Genomic DNA, 23,290 nt, shown 5'->3' on the forward strand with positions numbered 1-23,290 from the left:
TCCCCGTTTGCACCTTCTTCTCACGCACGCACTCCCGTTTCTGTTTATCGCTAGTGCAAGGAATAGTTGCGTGGAATGCACGCAGACTGACTCAAATCTCAGCGGAACTCGGTAGTGCTCTGGTTTTTTTTCACGCACGGAATTAACCAGTTCGTAGCGCAAGAGCTGACGTCAATATTGCTCAGCTTTGGGAATGCTCTGTGCCGTGCAAGCGCCCCGATAGAAAAAACAGGGAGCCTGCATTCCGTTTCTCGTGAAGAGGGCTTATTGTTGGCTACACTGCTCGTTGCTTTGTCCCACCCAACCCCTGTTTGGGCGGCTCGTTTCGTTTATTTAATCCAATTAGTGCGACGTTGATAGCGTTTGTTTGCCGTACAGGGGGAAAGACGGCGATAGCAGTTGCAAGTTGTTGGCGTGACAAATTTTGCGGAAGTACCGTCTGGTCTACTTTGATAAAACAAGTGCTCGGGGAAGGTAGCATTCGCGTGGCATCTGGGAACGGCACACAAACGCAATGGAACATCACGGGACGGATTTTCATCGAAGCTCGAATTCCTTGGATTCCGATTCGAAATCCAGCTCACTGAATTCCAAACACGGGATGGACACTATCGTAAGTGCGCCTACGAGTGGCTTCCAGTGCAAATAATTAACGAAATTGTTGTTCCATATGGTTTTTAGGTAGCAAACGAGTCCGGTTTCACTTACCTGTCGGGAGAAAACATGCAGGACCGGAAGAACGATGTGTCCTACATCTGCCCGTACAGTGGGCCAGCGATCGGTACACTCACGATCACAAACTACCGGCTGCACTTCCGCTCGCAACCGGCGTCCGACAAGGATCCGGTCATTGTAGTCGATTGCCCGCTCGGTGCGGTTAGTCGCATCGAGAAGGTGGGCGGTGCTAGTTCACGGGGTGAAAATTCGTACGGAATCGACATTTTTTGCAAGGACATGCGCAACCTGCGGTTCGCGCATAAGCAGGAAAACCATTCCCGCCGGACGGTGTTCGAGAAGCTGCAGCTGTACGCGTTCCCGCGCGCCAACGAGGGCCATCTGTTTGCATTCAACTATCGGGAAAAGTTTACCGAGGACGGGTGGACGGTGTACGAGCCGGTTGCCGAATTGCGCCGTATGGGTGTGAACAGTGCGAACAACGATACGTGGCGCATAACGCGCCTGAACGAAGGGTACGAAATCTGCGACAGCTACCCGTCGGTGTGGGCCGTTCCGAAGACGGCGAAGGATGACCTGCTGAAGCAGGTGGCAGCGTTTCGGTCCCGCAACCGACTGCCGGTACTGTGCTGGATCCATCCGAAATCGCTGGCCACCATCACGCGCTGCTCGCAGCCCCTGGTCGGGGTTGGCGGGAAGCGTAGCGAGGCCGACGAAACCTACATCAATCTGATCATGGAAGCGAACGCACAGTCGGACAAGCTGTCGATCATCGATGCGCGGCCGAGTGCGAACGCGATCGCCAACAAGGCAAAAGGCGGTGGGTACGAGTCGGAAGATGCCTACAAAAACGTGGAGTTGACGTTCCTGGACATCCACAACATACACGTGATGCGCGAGAGCCTGCGAAAATTGAAGGAAATTTGTTTCCCGGCCAACGATGACCACAAGTGGCTGTCGGCGGTCGAGGGTACGCTTTGGCTGAAGCACATCAAGTGTATTCTGAGTGGAGCGGTGCGGATTGTCGATCGGGTGAGTACGATAAGGGCCACAGTGAGGAATGAGTCCCATGGGGATTGGATAGGGCAGTATCAGTGATTGATTGGGAGTATCGAACATTTGCAATACGCAATGGACACCGTGTTGTTGATGAATTGCTTTTGAAATTTTATTTGCTTAGCACTTACTTCACGAGCACAAACAGTAATTTGTGCACCGAGGAACAGTTCTTTTTGCTATTATCCGCGGTAATAGTTTTTTTTCGTATAAATTTCTAACATTATCGAAATATTGGACTGTAGACCGTTAAAATTGATTGATTCAAATAATTATATATTTATAATCGGGTACAATTTATCGATAAATCAAAAGAATCGATGACTGGATGTTATCGAGCCGCAAACAATAACAATAATCGTGTGTACGAACACTTGTTCGATAATGCTTTTTTTGAAGCTTACTCTTTTTAAACCGAATGGATACGTAATTAATATGTTACTATTAGTTTTTGTTGAATCAACTTTTTTAATACATTCGCTTCGAATCAAATAGCTCAAGAAGTGCGGAGAATGACGTAGTAGGTATTGACTGGAACGCTTTCGTTTTTGATAGCCAATATTTTTAAAACAGAAATGGATCAAATATTAATTTAAAAGCGTTTGGGAATTCTTTTTACAATCGTACTTTATAGTTGAATTGGGTAAGAACACTTCAGTTCCTTCGACTGCATTCTAGAATAAGCTAGTTGAGTTTTCGTAAAGTGATACAAGCGGAATTCAGATAAATAATGAATGCTTGAAGTGTCACACATTCATAAACAAACAATTATAGTATTCCTCGATTTGTAGGTTCTATAATCTTGACTAAAATCTATAATACTTTCTATTTACTTGACCTTTGGTAACAGATTGAAAATATGCGAATGTCCGTGGTGGTGCACTGTTCCGACGGATGGGATCGCACATCACAACTCACGGCTTTGTCGATGTTGCTGCTTGACCCTTACTATCGAACGCTGAAGGGCTTCGAGGTGCTGATCGAGAAAGAGTGGCTTAGCTTTGGACATAAGTTCGAACAGGTAATAAACAATTGGTGTTCGTTATGAAGCAGTTAGTTAATTGCTCGGGGTTGATTTGTTATTTTTCAGCGCATCGGTCACGGTGATAATCATCATTCGGACGCCGATCGTTCGCCGGTGTTCCTGCAGTTCATCGACTGTGTGTGGCAGATATCGAAACAGTTCCCGCATGCGCTCGAATTCAACGAATACTTTCTCATCACGATCCTGGACCATCTGTACTCCTGCCGGTTTGGGACCTTCCTCTACAACACCGAGCGTGAACGGGTCACGAATGGTAAGGATTCATAATCTTTTTTAAGTTTTGCGTAGGGAAATGAATCACTTCAAACGGTCCATTTACAGACCTGAAAAATCGCACCGTATCACTCTGGTCGTTCATCAATTCCTCGCACGAGGAGTACCGTAATCCACTGTACGGTGGGTTGAGCAACTATTTGACCTCGATGCCGGTGCAGACCGTCCTGCGACCGGTAGTCAGCATGCGCCACATTCGCCTCTGGAAAGGGCTCTACTGTCGTTGGAATCCTAGCATGCGGCAGCAGGATCCGATCTACCAGCGAACGCGCGAACTGCTAGCCCTGCAGGCGGAACTGATACGCCAGCTCGAAGACTGTCGAACGGAACGTGCGCTAAACTAGTCCGTGCGATTGTGTTCCGGAGTGTTGATGCTGAAGGCATGGCGATGACTTTCGAACCCATTCTGCGTTTGGCTGCGTATGAAAGGTAGATTTAAATGTGGCAGTACTATAGAGAACCTTCCCATTTATGTTGTTATTCGTTAAATGATAATCAAACAAATGTAACCGTTCAGTTCGCCACGAACAAAAAATATTATTATCCTGTATTTGATTGCCGTTCGCGAAAGGTAAGCAATACTGTATTATTATAAAACTTTTCCATTTAAAATAACTTACTTTGCGTGAATTTGTTAGTTTTCGAATATCTCACATTCTGCAAAGCCAGTATAATATGTATTAGTGACTTCCAGCGTCCTAGTATGACGGTATGAAATGAAATGATTAATGTTTAATTGTTTAATATATCATTCGTTAATCGCAACCTATACTTCGTTTCAATATGTTATATTCGTCTAATAAATCGATAAAGACAATTGTTTCTCATACAAATAAATCTGGAATAAAACCTCATTGAGTCGCTATTTAAAATAACAATTTGTTTAATTCTACCTGGCGTTTTTTTCTTCACCAACTTTTAACTCCAAAACATTTACCAAAGAAAAACACACGGGTTTTCGGACCAAACTTTTCGGACTTCATTTTTAAGTGCAATGAAAAACAAACATTTTAAAAATTAACCATATGTTGTAATCTTTATCGTTTGTTTCCTACAGTTGTGTACGTTATTGTACTTACTTTCTTTGTGACGTGAATGTTTATGACGCCAAGCAGGACACGTTCCTTTTAAAGTGTCCTTCGTCGGTTCCCTAACGCATCTTTCGGGTGCTGAAAGTCGGAACCAAATGTTATGGGTTCCCTGTGGGGATCCTTTTAGCACGTGACTAACATCGCATTTTCCATCTCTTCACGCTCTTTTATTTTCCCTCGCTCGGTGAAAGCTTTCCATTTGATGCCACCTCAGCAACATCCCCCTCTCCCGCTCTCCCCCTGCCGTCTAAAGATCGGTATGTTTGATTATGTTTGTCGACTCCTGGAGGTTTGCCTGCTGCCGCAGCAAAAAGTCCCCGTTTGATTGAAGCTCATTACTTTCGCACAGTTGCTTGCGAGCGATATGTTGCGTTGGTGTGGCGACTGCTACCGCTGCCACGCCAGGTGTGACTGGACCTGCGACCGTCGGCGTTCCGGTGCTGACGCTGCTCGTCGGTATCGTCCCCAGAACCGGACTGTCGACGGTTGGGAAAGGTACCGTGTGGGTTTCCGTTATCGCCCGGCGCACCATGTGTTCCCCCGGCTGCTGGTTAAGAGGACCGCTGTGGGTTTCGGGGGAAGTTTGGTGTGCTGCACGTCCGCTTTCCATCCGCAACGGACCTCCGGTCACGGTGGTAGGACGATGCTCACGTAGGCTGTCGTTTTCGTTCCGTGCCGCGATATGGCTCGCTGGGCGCAAGAATTGACCATGCTTCCGATGTTCTACCGGCACGCTGGAGGCATCCGCTTGGTTCTCTTCTACCTCGACTTCCTGCAGGCGGCTGTTGGTGTCCTCACATCCCCCGCGGGAGTTTTGCTCGTCGAGCGCCCGGAACCACCTGTTGTACACCTGGTGCGGATCGATTTGCCAGTGCTTGTGGAAGGACACCGTACGCCTCGGATCTAGCAACTCCGGCGGGTAGTCGGTTGGTCGAGCTTGGTGGAAAAGCGGCGAGTGGATGGGCCGTACGCCGAGGCGCTGCAGGCAGGCCGCCAGAATCATATCGTCCGGCGAGGACGGAGACGGACACTCGCACGTTTGCTGCAGTGCGTCGAGGATGGCCACGCTCAGCACAATGCCGCCACCGCCGGTCACGTAGTTATAGCCCCCGTCCGAGCCCATCAGGTGATAGCCGTACCGTTCGCCCAGGTACCAATCCCGACCCGGGTCATAGCAACTGAGGAATCGCGCCAACGACGACGAGCTATGTATGAAAGTGAAAAGAAGCGTAGTACCAAATATAAAGATAACGATATAAAAAGGTGCAATTTACTCAAAGATAAAAAGCAGGACGCGGTCGTTAGAGATTTATGACACGCAATGTCATCAACGCTCATCGTGCAGTCCCTTCCGTAGGTCGTTGGAGCGCCATTAGTAGCGTTGAAAAAATGGAACGGCGCTTTCTTACGCACGAATGAATTGTGCTCCGAGTGGAAACGGGTCTCGTTTTGCATATGCGAAAAAATGATTTCCTACAAGATAGTTATTTTTTTATCGCCAAAGGTTTTTTTAATGGGTTTTTAGCTAAAATTTGTTCGAACGGTGTTTCAAATGAACGTTGCTTTTAAATCAAGGACCCTGCAGTTTAAATCTGCATTTGAAAGTAAAAATAATCACCTATGCAAGTTACTTCGCATAGATTCTGTTACTTTTCAAATGCGTGCTAGAAAATTAAGAATGTTTGAAATATAAACAAATGATACAGTGATACAAATTAGTCAAATGAAAATACCGATTCAGATGGCGAAACTTTGCTTTGGTATTAAAAGGATACACTACGTAGAAGAGTGTAAGTAAAATATATAGGCCGATATGCTTTGTATTGGCGTTCTCAGCCTTTTTCTAAGGGGAAAAAATCCAACCTGAACGTTGCATCAAGCGACCTGCTTGAGCCGGGAAAATTTAAAACGAAAACGACATGTAAAATGCCCCCAAATGGTGGTAGAGCCTTGCACTAATGCCAAATCAAACACTCCCTGCAATAAACCATGCACTTGAAGCGTCATATTAAATCGTACCCTCCGGAAGCGGACTCCATTGCCGATTTCATACATCAAAACTGCTCCGGCGAGTTTCCACCGCGCGTTATGGCCGTGGTGTTATCCTGACCAAGTTGGTGGAAGTAGAGGGAGTTAACTCTTTCGGTTTTTTTTTGTTTGTTTATTGTCCCTTTCCTGGACCCTTCCCAGCTGGGCGACACGTGGTAGGTAACGTATGGAAAACGTGGTAGGTGTCAGTTCGAGCATTGCGCGTTGAATATTTCATGAGTGTCGCATTGGCCAATGGGTGGTGTCCGGAATGGCGGAAGTGGCCCCGATGCCTTGAAGGATATTTGATAAAAAGGATTGACTGCGGTTCCGATCGGACCATTTGGACTAGCCGGAGACGGGGTGGCAAACCACCGCGGGATGATTTGTGAGCCATTGTGAGGAATTATGGTTTCATAAACGGCGGTAGGTCATGGTTTGTATGAGGTTGTGGTTGTGTGTATGCTACATTGGGTTGGATTTTTCACGAATCTGTAAGTGTGCAAGAAAGGACCTTTAAATCACCTTTCCACCCATTTCCATGGGATCTTAACATAAGCCCTAGTAATGAGTATTTTTGCATTCAAATTGTATCATTATCGTAATGCTTCGTTTGTAATTCAATCCAAGCTGATCGGGGCATGCATGGGAGGTAAGTCGGGAAATTAGGCTAGTTGTCGCTTCATTACGAGCCACGTAGGATTCAGGATTGTTGTAAACGATTCGTAGTCGCAGCGGTTTGAAGAAGTCGTCTTTGTGGTTTACCTTTATCCATCAACCGTGTTTCGTAAATCAATCAGTCTGGCTGTCACCGAAGCCGACGGTATTTATTCATTTTCATCAACCTAAAGCAAGCTTTTACTCTCTTGCATTCCTTCTCCTCCTTGCAGAACCTTCTATTCCAGCCGTTACCATAGCAACGAAAATATCCTTTTCACCTCGGTACGGAACCGGGTTGTTTTTTGTAAAGAGTTTGAATATGTTTCACCTCACACAAATGGCGATGGCGTGCTCAGGCCCGTACTCTAATTGAATTTGAATATGGAAATGGTTTCCCAGCCTTTCGGCTTAGGATGTACACCGATTACACACCGCGGGAATTCACGCGCGTAAATTACGTTACGATAACGCCGATTGAAAACGTGATCAATTCGTTTTGCTTTCATTGGCCTATTTTTGTAGAAATTGTTTTATGGAACTTATAAATCGTAGAAACGGCACATGATGTTCAGTAAAAAAAGCGATTTTAAACACACCTGAGAATCGTGTCATCGTCGACCAGCATCACCCACCGGACCGCTTGCAGGGTGACGTTGTACCGGATCTCGTCACCGATCAGTTGAAGTATTTCCAGCGTTTTCGCGCAGTGTCCCGCGCTCGAGTTCGGAACGGAAGTGACGACCGTCGGAATGGAAGGATCTGCCCCGGGTGGGACGGAAATATTATTGAAACACGCTTCATGCATCCGATGTTTCAGTAGAGTACATTTGTTGAAGGTAATACGTACCGGCGACATCACTGAAGTACCTCAAATGCTGTACGTGTCTGGTCCAGGTACGCTGGAGGACGGGAATGCGATCGTGGTGGTACTTGTGGCATGTTTTCACCGCAAACATGATTCGATCAACGTCCGTTGGAGTATTGGCCTGGAAGTAAGAGAACACGGACATAAGGAACCAGTCATTTTTTTAAATGTAAATTCAGTTTCAGACAGTAGCGGTTAAGTACAGTACACAAACCAACAGGTTTCGTTTCTGATCATTCAGATTTTATTTGCAAAATCTTTGATATTTACAAAACATAACTTTCCGATGTTAAGTATTGTATTTCAAGCAGAAATGAACTTATAGATCAAGGAATTGTGCGGGAGATTTTACGGTGCTCCGTTTCTATAAAATATAAATATAAGAAAAAATACTAAACTATTGTAAACGAACCATAGCAGTACATGCTTATCTAGTTGATAAAAGATGAATAAAATAAGGAATGAGGAAAACGACAAATAAAACTAAAAAAAAGGAAAATTTCGAACAATGTTAAACGAGCAAAAGAGGATTTTTACCAGCCAACATGTGTTTTAAAAGTACAATAAAAAAATTTTGGACACAAGCAGGATGTTCCAATTTGCGTCTGAGAAGGAACAACCTAAAACATCGTGAAGATCATAGATTAATAAAACAGCATTTTTTTTTCTAAATCGGTTGACACGTGGACACGCTTATCTTAACAGTCTCAAAAAGTTGACACTTTTCAGGCTGACGATAAAAGGAGGTTAGAATCGTTAGAATGAGATTTATTACAAGCACAATTTTGCAGCACAAAATGTTTACAACAAGTTTGGTTTTTATATCTTGTTGACACTAATTTGCAATTTCCGTAATCTCTTTATAAGTATTTTAAATGCCAATGAGCAACAAGAAACATGTAATTAAAATATAATCCTCGCGTAGTAAAAGAGTTGCTTGACTTTTTGATACTGTTTCATTTGTGCTTATGGATTTCAAGGTACCCATGAACGGTTTAAGTTCTACACTTATCATTAATGGAAAAAATGAAAAAACATTGAAACAAATGGAAATATTGATAAAATTTTGAACTCTGATTGTCGTACGAGTGTTAGCTAAGCGATGTTCGAGGAAACATTTACCGCTTGAACTTATTTTATAAACAGAAACAACCGCAAATTGTAGTAATAGTTTAAACATTGTTGATTTATACAGTTTTAGTACTTCATTATGGGTTTCAACCTCTAGTATAGAGTTGGAAGGTTTTACTTTCAGACGGATGCTGTCACCGATAACTAATTATGCTGCGAGATTATGTTTTGGTGGAACTAAAATTAACACACCCCGCTAAAAAGATATGAAGAAGCGGAAATACAAGCCGTTGTTGCAACTTCCGTACGGACATTCTTTCCATTGTGATGCGCTTCGTGCGTTTAATCAAAAGAGTTGAGCAAAAAGAGTCCATGAAGGGTGTCCGTTCCGGCAGCAAAGATAAAAGGAAACTCGTTGGTACTTACACAGCCAAAGTCACCCGCGGAGAGGGCTCCACCCTCGCTGTTCCGGTCATTCCCGGCGGATGCGGTTGTTGGTGTGGCTGCCCAGATCGCACAGCCCGGTTGCGCTTTGGCGCAGAGGTAGCGCCTCGGCTGGAGCGGATATCCTGCGCCGTGTTGCCAGACGAGCAGGGCGAACTCGTGAGCAGGGTCGATGAAAAAATCCGACAGCGCCTGCACGGTACCGTCGGTCAGCAGGTCGACCAGGTGATCCACCAACGGTACGGTGAGGGCGACCCCGGCCGTCAGGTAGGGATAGAGGAAGCTGGTCGGGTTTTTGAAAAATGCGAAATGATGAATTATGGTCGCCTCGCGGTCGTAGAGCGGGTAGCCGAGGAAAAGCTTCTGCAGGCCACCGGGGACGATTACCGGAAAAAAGAGCAGCGTTTAAGAGGAGAAAAGGGAGATAAACCGTCAGAAGGATAGACATCGGATGAAGCTACCGGACATGAAGCAATGCGAATGGTAATGTGAGCCATCACGTGCCAAACTGACGCCGGAGGCTCATGAAAGCGACGTGATCTTTTCGCAGCCATTTTCCTTTTTTTCGGATGCTGATGATGATTACAAACCTTAGCCGTAACTTAGCAACGAATTTGTTAAGTTTTGGGAAGTTTTATGTCCTGCAGAAAAGCAAACATTTTCATACAAACATTTTAAACTTCCTTCCTAATCTTTTCTTGTCAAATATCATAAATGTTTTATTTAGTTTAAAACACAATTTATTTCCTACACTCACACAAACTTATCGTGCAGTTTCTATGCAAGTGCGCACACCTACCTCTCGATAGTCTTCCTTGGCCAAATGGTGCGTTAATAGGCTCACGTTGACGTGGCTTTGCTCCTCGCACACGATCAGCCAGCGGGCGGTTCGGTGGGCTGCCTTCAAGATCGACGACCGGATGTGGTGTAGAATCGGTGTAATCGCCCACGCGCCCTCCTGCTCCGGAAACAGCTCATGCGTGAGAAACACGCTGTCCGGCTCGTTGGAAGCGATTTCCTGATTGAGGATATCAAAACGCCGTGCAGTTCGTAATGCAATGATAGAGATGACGAGGAATGAAAGAGAAGTATAAAGTAGGGGAGAACGAGAGAAAAGTGTTTATATTATCAATTGTTTTCTTTCTTTTACGAGCATAAGAGATGAAGGATCACGTATTAAACAGTACAAGCAACTTTTTTGCTGCAGAATGCATTGATAAATAATGTTTTTCTGAACCTAAGGACCGGATGCTTCCGATAACTGTGATTGTTTTTTTTTCAAAATTTCCTGTAACTGGTTGAGAGAATCCGAATAGAGATAACTTCGAGATAACGTCTAACGGAAAGCGTTATCAGTGAACTATCAGTGAGTGAAAGAAGTCCCAATCCTCAAGGGTTTTTGGATAACGAGTTATTTCCGGCCCATAAACATTAAAATAATGAATACATAATAATATTATTTTAGTAGTAAATTAATGGCATCTCTTCGGATCAGTAACGGTCTTAAGAAAATTAATTAAAGAAAACTAATTTCGGATCTATGAATAAAAATACAACAGAAGAATATGATGGGTTCCCGAAAATTTTCAGACATATAAGAATAATTTTAAAAAAATTTGAAATTGATAGGATGGTTCACATTTTATTGGTTCACATTAAATTATGAATTAAAACAAATGTTCCATGAGCCAAATTACCTAGTAGACATCTAAAAGAAAGGTTACCCCGTACAAATAGTTAACTACAGAAATAATATAGTACTATTTTAGGGTGGAATGATGCTTTCTGTTTGCTGAAAGACAACAAACACAAACCATCAAGGATAGCGTTTCTAGGCGAATTGCATTTGGAGGAGGTTGGACAGTTTTCCAGCACAGTTACAATGGATGAGAACATTGTTCCAGAGGAGGTTGGAACATATTTCAGCTAAGATAATACATCCTCTGGAAGCAATGAAGCACATATTATTTATAAAAATAATTGTGTGCATGCATAGTTATGATCGTCTCGTCATTTCATACCGAGTTCTAAATAGAACATCTAAATGAAATGATATCAAGTCGATCAAATGAGCTAATGGCGGAGATAGAAGAGTATCTACGAAATTAAGATCACGTGCAATTAACGATAGTGTGAATAGTTAGAGTATAACTTGAACGAGTGTGGCACAATATTTTGGTAGTTGCCTACATACGTTCAACTAATTATTCACAGTAGAAAATCTCAAACTGCACGTTATACATAGAACCGCATGTTAAATCAGTAGCACAGAACACAGCAAACTAGAAAAAACCTCAAAGATATGGTTTTTTCTAGAATTATCTACAACTCATTAACTTAACATGACTCTATGCAAGTAAGTTAAAGTGAACTACGTCACCAAATTTGAGAAGAAGATGGCATGATCTTATTTAACGCGATGTTCACATATTTTAAGTTTTTCAGAGTTTCGTACTACACGAACAAAGATCTTGGCATTAACGTTTTGCAATCCTCTTAAATGCTTCGTGGTGCTTTAAAATATTTGAAACAAAAATCTACCGCTTATCGCATTCAAACCACGTTCGGTGGAGGCTGGACAGTGTTTCACTATAGGTTTAACGGTAAAGTAGATTTGCAAAGCTTACGCGAGATAACATTTATGCTTTCCGCATCATTTTTGTAGATTTCAAACTACATCACATAAAGAATTACGTTTCATGCTAAGGAAACGTATGATGATTGAAATTGGTAGCAAAAACGAGTAGTACAGCTTGAAGAAGTAGGAAAACGTTTGTACAGCAATAGTACGAAACAGTTTCGAAATCATTTACTATTTAGAATGAAGGAAGATTTCTAGGCAACATAAAGCCATAAAGAAACCTACTTTCATCAAAGTGGTAAAATGTTTTCTAATAAATAAGAAATATTCCAATGGTGTTCGACGAGTGCCTTCATCTGCTCCGAGTGGCAGCCTTTCCACATCCGCCATCCAGTTCAACGTTGAGTACAGCGATCCTTGAAGTTGTACAAATTTATCATCCACAAGGTTGATGAATTGTAGATCATAACCTGCTGCACGCGGCTTATAACTTGATAGTCCATTCGCCATCGTCTGGACCATTTTGTTGTAGATCCTTCAGGAGACGAACAGCTTTGAGAACGGCTGCATCCTCTGTTTGACGACATACCAAAACGCAGAGTAATACACTACCACTAAACAAAATAGTTAAATTAAAATCAAATTATCGCCGAACGTGAAATTCACAATGTAACTTACTTACATGGCTTAATTTTTATTAAAATGATATGTGTTATAGACGCTGTAGGGTTCAACTATATTTTCATTCCACCTTGTTTCATTAACATAAACAAGGCGCACAACTGGTTTACTGATTTGCACTATTCGTTGATTTCTTTTAGATAAACTTTGGCTTTTTCCTCATCCATTTTTCACCGCTTAATTTTGGCCACTTCTGTCCGCCACCAAATCCATGAGCAGACTGATTATTGAGCCTGGAGAAAGCTAGAGTCGAACCGTATGATTAGCACAAGAAACGGGAGAAACAAAAACTAGCATACCATGTGGCCTGTGCGATAACATGCGGCCACGTAACATAATGCTCTCGTTGTGTGGATGTTCAAATCAGAAGGGTATGCTATGAAATATTTCTTTGGCTTTAATAAAAAATAGTTATTTAGATAAATTATTTAGAATAACTTGGATGATAAGTTTATACATTTATAAATATATTCTAAGTAAATTTGTAATCCTGCAACATTGTTGCTCGTGCGATAATTACATTTTATTTATTTTTTGGAAACATTTGACATTTGAAACTTCTAGATTTTAAAAATTATTTTATTGGGAAAACTGTAAAAGCTAAAAATTGGTTGTTGATTTATGCTGCTAACATTTTGATTTTTTTAACTGGAGGTGGGTGTAAAATACAGATGTCTTTGTGCGCTCTCAGTGATAACGCGAAACACTCCACATCTGCCCATAATCGTTAGCTGCTCGGTTTCTAGAATTTTCGGGTTACAACCAGCAGAAAAAAACATTCCGTTGTTGCTGGTCAGCTTGGTGTGACGAGGACGTGATGAGAAGCGTTTTCAAAAATTGGGGGTTTTTGTGATAAGTAATGCATGTGCGGATGTGGTTTTCTTTTGTTTTGTGTTTCATTTATATTTTGTCAACGCATTGTAGCCTCCGATTCCCATCCCGACTACCATCGCAGTTGAGCTGGATTTACTGATAAACGACTCTTATTTGATGCTCATGCTTTCTCGGTTTCAAGTCAATTATGTGCGTTTTTGTCCCAATTAGAGTTCATGTTCAAATACAACTGTTAAACTTATTGGCGATCTTTACAAATTGTACATAATTGTTGTTAGCATAGAGAATTCTGTTTGCAACCCAAACCCATTCATAGCGAACCAATTAATTAGCGATGGCCACATCCGGTCACTAAAAAATGGAACATGCAAACACATGAGCTGCACTGTGAATAATTAAGCTTAATGCAATCGATTCCACTAATATGTTGCAATGGTCAGGATTTTTTGTTCCTTTTCTACGAGTTTTTTTGTTTCGTTTTGTCGTGGATTATCGATAGAATGTGTGTGTACGCAAATGAAAATTGAAAAATTCCCTTTAGATCACGAATCAAATAAAAGTATAGTAACTATTCGTTGCGCCGGTAACGCACTTTAAGCTTGCTGCTTAGACTTATCCATAAAATCATGTGCTTCAGTTTAAAAAAAGAACTATGTACGAAATAGCAAAAGTAAGGGGTGTATCATAAAGTAACCATAAGTTCAACTGTGCTTTCGAACCGGCTAGAAAACTCACCTGATCCAGTCCCTTTATCTGATCGATGATGCTTCGCCTCAGTCGCTGCGCCCGGGCTGCGTTAAACTTGGCTGGCTGGCTTAGCACCAAAAACGATAACTCACGGGAAGCTGTAAATAATGTGGCCCCCGATAAAGGGTCACCAGAAGGTTAGTAGGGTGTACAATTTCTTAAGTGCGCGGAGCGATACTGAAGGGTGAAGCGAAATTTTCTCTTCTTCTAACGGTGAGTTAAGGACGCAAAAGAATGGTGGTTGAAAATCTACCAGCAGTTCATCCTTTGAATAAAGTTTCCACAAAAAGTAAACGTTAGACGATGCGATGAAAAATAAAGAATAACAAGTGAAGATTTTGAAGAGAACAACCATGAATTCATCTAAATGCAGCTATAAGTTTTCACACAAAAGTTAGGCGGTACGTTACAGTTTTATACAGAAAAAAAACTCAATTTCCGCTGTAAGAAAAACAATTAAACATTTCATTAGAAGTTAAATTTCTTCGAAATGGTTTTAATTTTACCATCGATTATTGTTTGTAAATTCATACACGCTTAGACTCAAATAGAGTGTATAATAAACCTGTCAACTTGAAACAGTTTTCACATTGAACTTTATGTTAATTTAGTGTCTGGCCATTTGCTTTCATCCCTTTACAGCCTTCTCCTCGGTTCGTCCTTAATATTGCTGTTGCATAGAATGTCCTTCTTGGAGGTTTGTAAAGGGTTCCAGTGGCGTACGATGAAGAGATTACGCGGACCACTGTCATCTGTCCCGAGGTTGCAGACCATGACTAAACCACACTCCGCTGCTTGAACAGCTGAGACCGTACGGGATTGGCGGGGATTTTGCGGGTGTGTGTAACACGCTCGCTTGGTTCCGGCAGCCACGTCGAAAGGGACACGACCCAAATCTTCGTGATCCAAACGAGTTTAAAGTTTTAGCCGAATTCCATCCTGCGGTGCATTAGTGCAAGTTAAAATGTGAAAAGTTGTGCACGGACACATACGGTGTGGGGGGAAAAGAAAAATAAAAGCCCACAGCTGAAAGCTACCGCACGAGCGTGACCCGGGTGGTGGTACAAATTCGATAAAAGTGCAATAGTGGCAGCACGATCGCGTGTGTGTTCTTGTGTCGCTAGGTTTGTACAACTCCATGTTGTCCGGGAACACTGTTTATCCTGCAAGTGGGTCCGTTTTCACACCGAGCCAGAACGAGGAAAAGCACATGTGCTTCGGGTGGAAAATGTTGTTAAAGTTGCGATTAAAACTACTGCCAAACTAGTTACCGGCCGCACGAAGGATGGCTGTAACGGGAAGCCAATTTGTGCGTGCGTGTGTAAGTTGTTTTGGTGTGAGCCACCCGGAAAATTGCATTCGGAAAGCGCACAAATATGGCACTAAAACCGGGAGCAAGCCAGCGGATGGCGAGACAACACTTTGCCAGACTAATTGTGGTCACCCTGTCCTTTGGTCGGACCTGGTCTGTACGGTTGGCTGAGTCGGGAATGAATAAATTGAGCAGGGAACACTGTTATCCTGCGCACAGTTAATTTCCATAACACTGCAGGAAACTTTTTCAACCAAACGACAGTGAGCTGTATGTTTGAATATTTCGCCTAATCTTGTGACAATTTTCGATTGGTGGGCACGCGATGTTGAACAATATGAAAGAAATGTAGAAATTTTGGATGATCCTAAGTAGCTAGAAACAGGTAGATTTAAAAAAAAACTGGTTAGCAAAAACTGATCGATACATTGTTTGACTTTATCTTTACGCTTGTGCATTCGTTTTTCTTTAAATTCGTTGTTGAACGATGGAAATTTAAGTGGTCGTGTAGTAATTGGTCGAACCGTTGAAACACTTTTTATCACCAATGTAAAAATACATGGTCTAGAGGTTATGATACATTTAGTAGAAAATTATTGGCATAATAAAATAATTTTCCAGCAAATCGAGTGATTTGAATTAGATAAATTCAAGTGGTTTGAAGAGCTCAAATTTGTTTACGCCTCCCAATAGAATTTTTCGTGTCAACAAAAAATTTAACCCTCAAAGTTATTTTACATTTTGGTAAAAATGAATGATGAAAATTATATGTAATGTTTTTATTTATGAAAGTAACATAAAATTGAATACCAAGACCATTACGACAGTAATAATCTTAGCAAGAAGTGCTATTTGAAAGAAGTTTGAATTAAATTACAGATACAAACCATTCAAATCATTTGTTGCAAAATCGAATGTTTTAAGTGACTGAAAAACAAATATGAATAACTTACCAATAAGTATAGCTCTATATAAAAAAAAGTTTGTTGAATTTTTAATGAAAAAGATATCATCAAACTGAGCTTTGATGTCCTCATACTTCAAGTATTTTAATTAAAACAACATTGGTACGGGAAATCATACCCAATTGATCATACGTTGTACTTGGCTCCTGTATGCCTGGCACAAGCCTCCTCTCTTCTAATTGTTTCATTGACGTGTGATTCTGTTTTAATATCAAACATCTCCATTTCCAATCACCAACTGCAGGTTGAAACGAGTTTAGTTTTGGCCGGCCACTTTCCGATGCCGCTTTTCGGACGCGCTGTCACCAATTTAAGCGCACATTCATCGATGCCAGCAGCATTGGAAAGCGTTTCAGTTTCGTCGATCCTTGTTGGCATAATATTATTAATTCAACGCCCAATACCCCAACCCTAGTCCAGCTGTCGATGATCATGATGTTGACTCTTGCGAACCACTGACGGCTTTCGTTCGCTTCCGACACGACGTGTTGTGTTTGTGCCCTAAGCTCATCAACGCTCATGTTTCCCGTCCGAGTACGTTCGCCAGCCATGTTTGTCGACTTCGACCGGCGCTTCGAGCGGAGGAAGCCGTGTGGTTGAAATTAGTGCAAATTAATATCGATAAAATTATGCTTGCCCAAACCGGCGGATCTATGGGCGACCGGGACGGTGTTGGATCGAAAATTCCTCCGTTCGAAACCTCGATAGAGCGCGAGCGAGGGACAGGCAGGCCGGAGAAAGCGGGTTCCGTGACTTTACAGCAAAATCTAGGTAAAGAGCTTGTTAGAACTTTTCAGTTTGGTCAATGGATGGTTCAGCGATGGCCTTGGGGAGAGATGTTTGCATAAGGATTCTTCATCACACCCGCAAGATCCACCGGCGAACACGTACAACACCGCCACAACTTCCGCCGCACACGCACTCATGAAGTTCTTTGGAAAAGTGTCCGCTTCCCGGGGGGGATTAAAATTATCATACCATAGTTTCTACCGAACCAACCGATACGCGGACTGTTTCGACCGAGAGGACGAACGTGAACGGTTGCCCTAGCTGCGGGTCGATCATGGACCAGTAAAACCAGAACCAAAGCTGCCATGGTCAGCGCCAGTAGCGTTGCAAACAAAAAAAAAAAGGACACCATGGGGCTTTCGATTGCTGCCTGCGGTGGTTCCGGTGGAGTCCATTAATGGGAAAACGGCGTGCACCACGGATGACACCACCGGGCACGTCAAACGGGCACAAGTGGAACCGCACGGAAGGGCTCATCATTATGGTAAATGCGCGATCGGAATTGTAAGTGTGCCAGCAGAGGGAGGGATCGAGATAGCGAACGGGAAGATGCTTGGATGGCAGTATTATGCTTATTTTTTGTGAACGGAAAATGAGTCCCAACGAGCGGACGAATAACCGAACGTTCGAGCTTTGGATGTGACACTGCAGATGTTCAAGTAACTGCGAAAAAAGGCTGTCGTTAAAAAGAAAGCAAAATGGAAGCTCTTAAAATTCGTTTAAGGCTTTTGTAGGCAGGTTGCAAACAAAATGAATCAATTTAGATTTCACGTAGAAGAAAGTTGACTTTACGTTTGACGTTTTGTTGGTATTTATTTCGGTAGTACAAAGTTTAGTTAAGTGCAATTGTGGTCACAATCATGTTAACGAAGTTCATCAATTAATCTACCTTATTCAACATAAACCATTAGAAATTAAATGGAAGTTTTCAGAACTGTTTATAGCTTTCACGGTTCTTTACGTGTTCATTGATAGGTATTTTAATTATTTTTTCATAAATAGTCCTACAAAATACCAACAATATTCATTTATTTAATGATTTAGAGCTCACAAACTAACCAACAATTACAAAATCAGGTTATAAACGAATGACTATTTCCTTTTAGCGTTACGCTCACTTTTCCGAACACACCGACATTAAAACCACGGCCATCGCGAATGCCATAGAAAGGTTTTAATAAATAAAATGTCTAAACACCACTCATTAGCAGGACGCACAGCGGTAGTTCTGGGACAACGGACAAAGCATCGAACTGACCGGAGCGCTGTAACGATTTGCCCGTACTTGGGATTACAGTAGCGAGAGTAAACTGAACAAGGCACCGAAAGCAACAAAAAAAAGGAAAAAAAAAGGAAAAGGATATTATTCCACGACCATCATGCCCTCCCTGTGCCGGCGAAGGGAAAATTGTGAAAATTTTTGCCACTGACAGCACAAAGCTTAATGGCACCCCGACTTGCTGTGGCTTTCACTGTGGTATTTCGGAGCCCCTGAACCGAACCGAGGTTGCGGCGGTAGATTGCAGCGAAATGGATTATTGGTTAAGTTGCAAACGGTTCGCCGGAACGGGAGGGAAACGCTCGGGGGCGAAAGTCGGTTGCCAGTTTTCCTCCCGCCCCACCGCTTCCTCTCGCCGACCTACTTGTTCTGTCGTACGCCGTTAACTGGCTGGTGGATCATTTCGCGAAATGATAGCCAATAGTTTCGGTAATTCGCTCCAGTCACGGGCCACGGGGGCTTTCGCTTTTTTCGCTTGGCAAGATAAAGTTGAAAAGGAAATGGCCCATGTCACACAGTTGCCAGTACCTCGCATCGTCCCTGTTCGGGTAGAAGGCAACATCACATACTACATCGGAGGCATGGGTATTAATTTTCATTTGAAACATTAAATTATTGCAATTTGAGCTGCAGCAGCATTATCATGCCTGCATCGCATCCCCCAAAGGTGGGCGGGAACGGCACGCGTTTTCCACCGGGAGGGGGTTTGGAAAGCATGTCACAACCGACGGAAAGAAACCATGCAGCATGGTGCGCAACATAGACAGGTTTGTTAATCTGCCCTGTACGTGGTGCATGCACGTAGATAAGAAACCTTCGGTGTCTTGCTGTTTGTGGCGATAATATCCGCTTCTCCGTACGCACCTACTGGACGGGAACAATGACGAGAGCATGGACCAAAGACTGAGGTACCTTCAGATGTTTCGCAACAAAAGGGACGCTCCATCGACACGATCGCAATCTGCTCTCATTATCGCCATCATCAGCGAAAGGCATCGGGCAGCGCCTTTTCGGTCGGATGCAACAGCGTCCGGTGCCGAGATGAATCTTCGAACGCGCCCGGTATCATCATACTTCCCGGCGCTGCACAAACGGCTTCTTTGCCAAGACTCTGGCCCAACAGCTTCGTTGGCCCGCCACTCGACGATAATGGCCAAAGCTGTTGATTCCGGATGCTTGCAGCCGACGACGACGACGACCCGATGTGGATGATGATGATGATGTCAGCGCAAAGGATCTTTTATGCTGACGTTGATTTTGGACTGTGTGAAAGTTCTCCGAGGGAAATGAAGGTGAATGCCGCAACGGTTCGGCGTTGAAACGGTTTCAATCCACTTCTAGCAACGCAATGATTTAATGTATAATCATTTATCAAATCGGTTGTTCAAACATTAACCGAAAATTGTCGGTACGCGGTTGAAAAGTGTGCTACAGACAGTTAACGAGATATTTTAAAACTTTTGGTTGTATAAGGGAGAGGTAGGTAGTTTGAACATTTGGTAGAGAGTTTGAATTTAATTATTGAATCAAACATCGTTTATACGAAATCGGAATTGAAAGTAGAGCATTGGGAAATATTTGCATCAGCATCAGCTAGCATAAGATTAAATTTACAAAACTGACATTTTACATTTGTTTAAATTTGTTTTAAAAGATTTTACAATATTATCTTGCGTGATGAAACCGTACTACACATGAGGTTTGGGTCAGATGAGTTTTTAGTTTAAGAAAATATTTGATTGCAGGTATTCTTATTTACTGCATAAAATAACTACATTACGAACATTATCGCAATATAATAATTTCAAAATCTGAATTGAATTATCCCTTACAAAACAAATAAATAGAAGCATAAAAGATATAAAAGGAACCCGGGAAGAATTTTTCACAATTTTCAAAACTTTTATATGGTGAAACTAATGAATCAAAACTTCAAATGAGTAAACTAAAATCACTGCAGAGAATATAGTGATGGAAATAAAATAAAAATGAATTTAATAACAATACTTTTGCATCGAATTATGTATGTTACCCACTTGCACTGGCGTTTACCCCGCAAAATTAGGTGTTAAAGAAGAGTGTTTTATTTGTAGGTCATAATAACACACTTCGTCGGGACATCACGGTTTGGTTTTTTTCCTCCACGCAGATTCATGTTTAACTGCTGTTGTTCACACTTTTATCGTATCGCCAATCTCGCTAAACGGTTTCGCCGGTACGGGTTTTCCAGCGCTCGAGGCGGTCTGCCGGTCTGCTTCTGGCGTAAATTTATTGCCACCAGTTTTAAAACACCGTAATTAGAATAACAAAAATAATTAAGCCTCTCGACGCTGCCACCACTCGACCGGCTGGACGATGGATGGAGAAGAAAAGCTGACCAAACGGGAGTCGGTGGCTGCCTTCCCGCGTTTGACAGGGGGAAATCGTTCGTACGCGGGTTTTTTTTAAATTTATTTCCCTGTTTTTTACACACCAAGAGGTGAACGTGTGATAATAAATTAGTTTAAATTTACATTTATCGCTTAATCTTTGCGGCCGTTTCGCTTACGCAGGCACCTTCGCTTGTTGTCATTGACGTAAAAACGGTGAATGTTTTTGACATCAGTGATGCTGCAACGAACTGTAAAGTCGGCTGCGCAGGACAAATGTCCTTTTGGGAACTACAAACATGTAGCAAATCTATATCCAAATATCCAAACATCTAAATCCAAACATAAAAAATGTTGCCTAAATGGTTGTCAATTGAAACTGTGATACTATTTTATAAAATTATTCTTGATCTGAGTAAAAATTATCTTTAATGTGAAGTATATCTTTTGAGTAGATGAGAACATGATCGATATATGAAAATAAACTTAATATCAACCCTACTGGGGAAGCAGAGTATTAGGAGGCGTCCAACTTAACCGGGAGGTAAAAGCAGAATGCCACTTATACGTAATCCAAAATACAATGTTACGAAAAACGTGCATGAAACGCATTCATGTTCACAAATACTTCCAAGCATGGAAATTGTGCTCACTTTAAAATCGATATAGGGTGTTTTTGTGTGTAAACGCAAAATATGATCACGCTTGATTATTTCAGCCAGCGTGCAGTGAAAAACCCACCAGTCCGGAGTGGTGATGAAGTGAAGGAGCAAATTAAGAGCGTGAAATGGCACTACGAAAACGGGGCATACATATTCAACTGTTCCGGGAGCCTCCTTTGCGGAATGGCAAGAAAGATGGAGGCAGGGAGTTGCCCCAACGGAAGGGGAAAAAACAACAAAGACGTTGTTCCACGCGATCACTAGGCCCGTGCTTCCCAGGACCCTGTTTCCGTTCCCCTTTCCCGGGCTGGAAAGCGAGGCAAGTTTTCATATATCCCGCGTAGGCTAATTGAAGTGGAAATTTATGACCGCAGACCCTGCGAAAATAAATTGTCAACGATGAAAATTTAGTGCGGCATTGCGCGACGGCAATTGCTAGGCTTTCGGGTTGGGTGCGGGAGCGAAGGGAGGCAAATTGTGTTCCGGAAAAGCTCGGTCCTCTGGTTGGGCACGGCGTTGCCGTTACATCGCCCATCGGGGGCCCAGGTGTGCCGGTTGGTTCGTATGACACGGGGGGCACGCACACCTCCCCCCATCCCTTTTGCGTTCCGAAGCCGAACCGATGGAGCCGCCTGGTCGCTCACTGGGCCGCCCGATATCATAACGAGCATTTTCCGGTTGTTTCGGGTGCAGTTCTCGGGTGGAAATTGCTGGAAATCACCTGCCGGCAGTGGTAGTTGCTGCTACTGATGTCATGTGTGTGTGTGTGTGTTTGTGAACGTGTGTAGGGAAAAGTTATTTCCACCGAGTGAAGAATATTAAAGGGAAAATCAGAGTACTGCTTTCATTTATTTCCGGCTCGCGGGTCGAGATTGGACCGAAGGCCCGAAACTCTGCCCAACGCCGGTTTTGGAGCGCGTGTCGGATGGGAAAATCGCGGAAATCGACCACAGTTTCGGTGCCACATTCGGCGCCCATGCAGTCGACCACCGACCGAGGCTTGATTCTTCCCGGCGATTCTGGCGTTTTCCCCGCTCGGCTGCGGGCATGTGCTTTTGGTGCGCACCGGTTCGGCACTGGCTGCGGTGAACACCGTGGTGCCCATGACAGACCGTCCCGCGACTTTTATGATGTTAATTATGACTGCAATAAAACATGTAATTAAAACTAAAAAGTATAATTAGCTGAAACGCTGAGGGCGCGGATTGTGCGGCTGGCACAAACAACTTTGTGCCGACAGGTGAGTACCACCAGCAAGAGCCATCCTTTTTCCGCGTGCGACCCACGACCCTGCGGCTGTCAGAGGTGAGATTGTTTTCCAACCCTCGGGGAGGCGCGGAACAGGCCCCTTCGCTTCCGCTTACCCACGCCGCAGTGACACATGGGTGTTTCTTCTTCAACTGGCGAGCCAGTTGCAGTTGTAACTAGATGGCGCTCACAAAACACCACTTGATCCATTTTACGACGAACGTACCGGTTCCGGAAAAGTTTGTCAGAAAATTTGCATTCGCAAACACAGCAGGAAGTCGCATGGGTTGGTCGATTCCCATCGGGTTTTGTAACGTTCATAATATTTCCCAAGCTGACTACTCCCGATGTTCGAATCCTCGTGGACGATCCAGCAGGCGTCATGACTTTTGCCAAGCGGACATTGCACCTGTAATGCTGCGACGTTCCTGTCACCATGCACGTGGCGGCGGGGTTGTTAGTTTGTTTATTTTTAGTGTAGGGTGAGTGTACCAGCAATTGGAACTTATACTAGTGTTGGCGTTAGTAAAGAGGGAATGGAAAATCAAATTTGTTGCTAGTTACCAAAATCAGCGTCAGGATAAACTTTTACTTATGACAATAGTTTTGCTACAT

The 23,290-nt window shown here is 43.1% G+C and overlaps 2 protein-coding genes across 2 annotated transcripts; one reads left to right on the forward strand and one right to left on the reverse strand.

Moving 5' to 3' along the window:
- The first annotated feature begins 238 nt into the window (after window positions 1-238).
- On the forward strand, window positions 239-3,569 carry LOC131289170 (myotubularin-related protein 2). Its single transcript, XM_058318381.1, has 5 exons — window positions 239-613; window positions 682-1,707; window positions 2,582-2,752; window positions 2,822-3,029; window positions 3,098-3,569. Exons 1-5 carry the CDS (start codon window positions 515-517, stop codon window positions 3,391-3,393), a joined length of 1,800 nt encoding a protein of 599 aa, XP_058174364.1. The 5' UTR covers window positions 239-514; the 3' UTR covers window positions 3,394-3,569.
- An 818-nt stretch (window positions 3,570-4,387) lies between these two features.
- Window positions 4,388-16,879, reverse strand: LOC131293256 (beta-1,3-glucosyltransferase). The gene is made up of 7 exons (XM_058321336.1): window positions 16,789-16,879; window positions 14,040-14,149; window positions 10,008-10,226; window positions 9,191-9,571; window positions 7,676-7,814; window positions 7,425-7,587; window positions 4,388-5,345 (listed from the first exon to the last, which is right to left on the reverse strand). The coding sequence occupies exons 1-7, from the start codon at window positions 16,877-16,879 to the stop codon at window positions 4,388-4,390; spliced, it is 2,061 nt and encodes a 686-aa protein (XP_058177319.1).
- Between the last annotated feature and the right edge of the window lie 6,411 nt (window positions 16,880-23,290).

Source organism: Anopheles ziemanni, chromosome 2 (genome assembly GCF_943734765.1).
Source record: "Anopheles ziemanni chromosome 2, idAnoZiCoDA_A2_x.2, whole genome shotgun sequence".
Taxonomy (NCBI): Eukaryota; Metazoa; Arthropoda; class Insecta; order Diptera; family Culicidae; genus Anopheles; species Anopheles ziemanni.

Excerpts from the sequence above, each read along its gene's own strand:
- LOC131289170 (XM_058318381.1), top strand. The coding sequence starts at position 515 with ATGGAACATCACGGGACGGATTTTCATCGAAGCTCGAATTCCTTGGAT. Across the intron at positions 614-681 it reads AACACGGGATGGACACTATC|GTAGCAAACGAGTCCGGTTT; the intron begins GTAAGTGCGCCT and ends TATGGTTTTTAG. Across the intron at positions 2,753-2,821 it reads TTGGACATAAGTTCGAACAG|CGCATCGGTCACGGTGATAA; the intron begins GTAATAAACAAT and ends GTTATTTTTCAG.
- LOC131293256 (XM_058321336.1), bottom strand. The coding sequence starts at position 16,879 with ATGGCTGGCGAACGTACTCGGACGGGAAACATGAGCGTTGATGAGCTT. Across the intron at positions 14,150-16,788 it reads GTCGGAAGCGAACGAAAGCC|CTTCCCGTGAGTTATCGTTT; the intron begins GTCAGTGGTTCG and ends CATTATTTACAG. Across the intron at positions 10,227-14,039 it reads AGATAAAGGGACTGGATCAG|GAAATCGCTTCCAACGAGCC; the intron begins GTGAGTTTTCTA and ends ATCCTCAATCAG.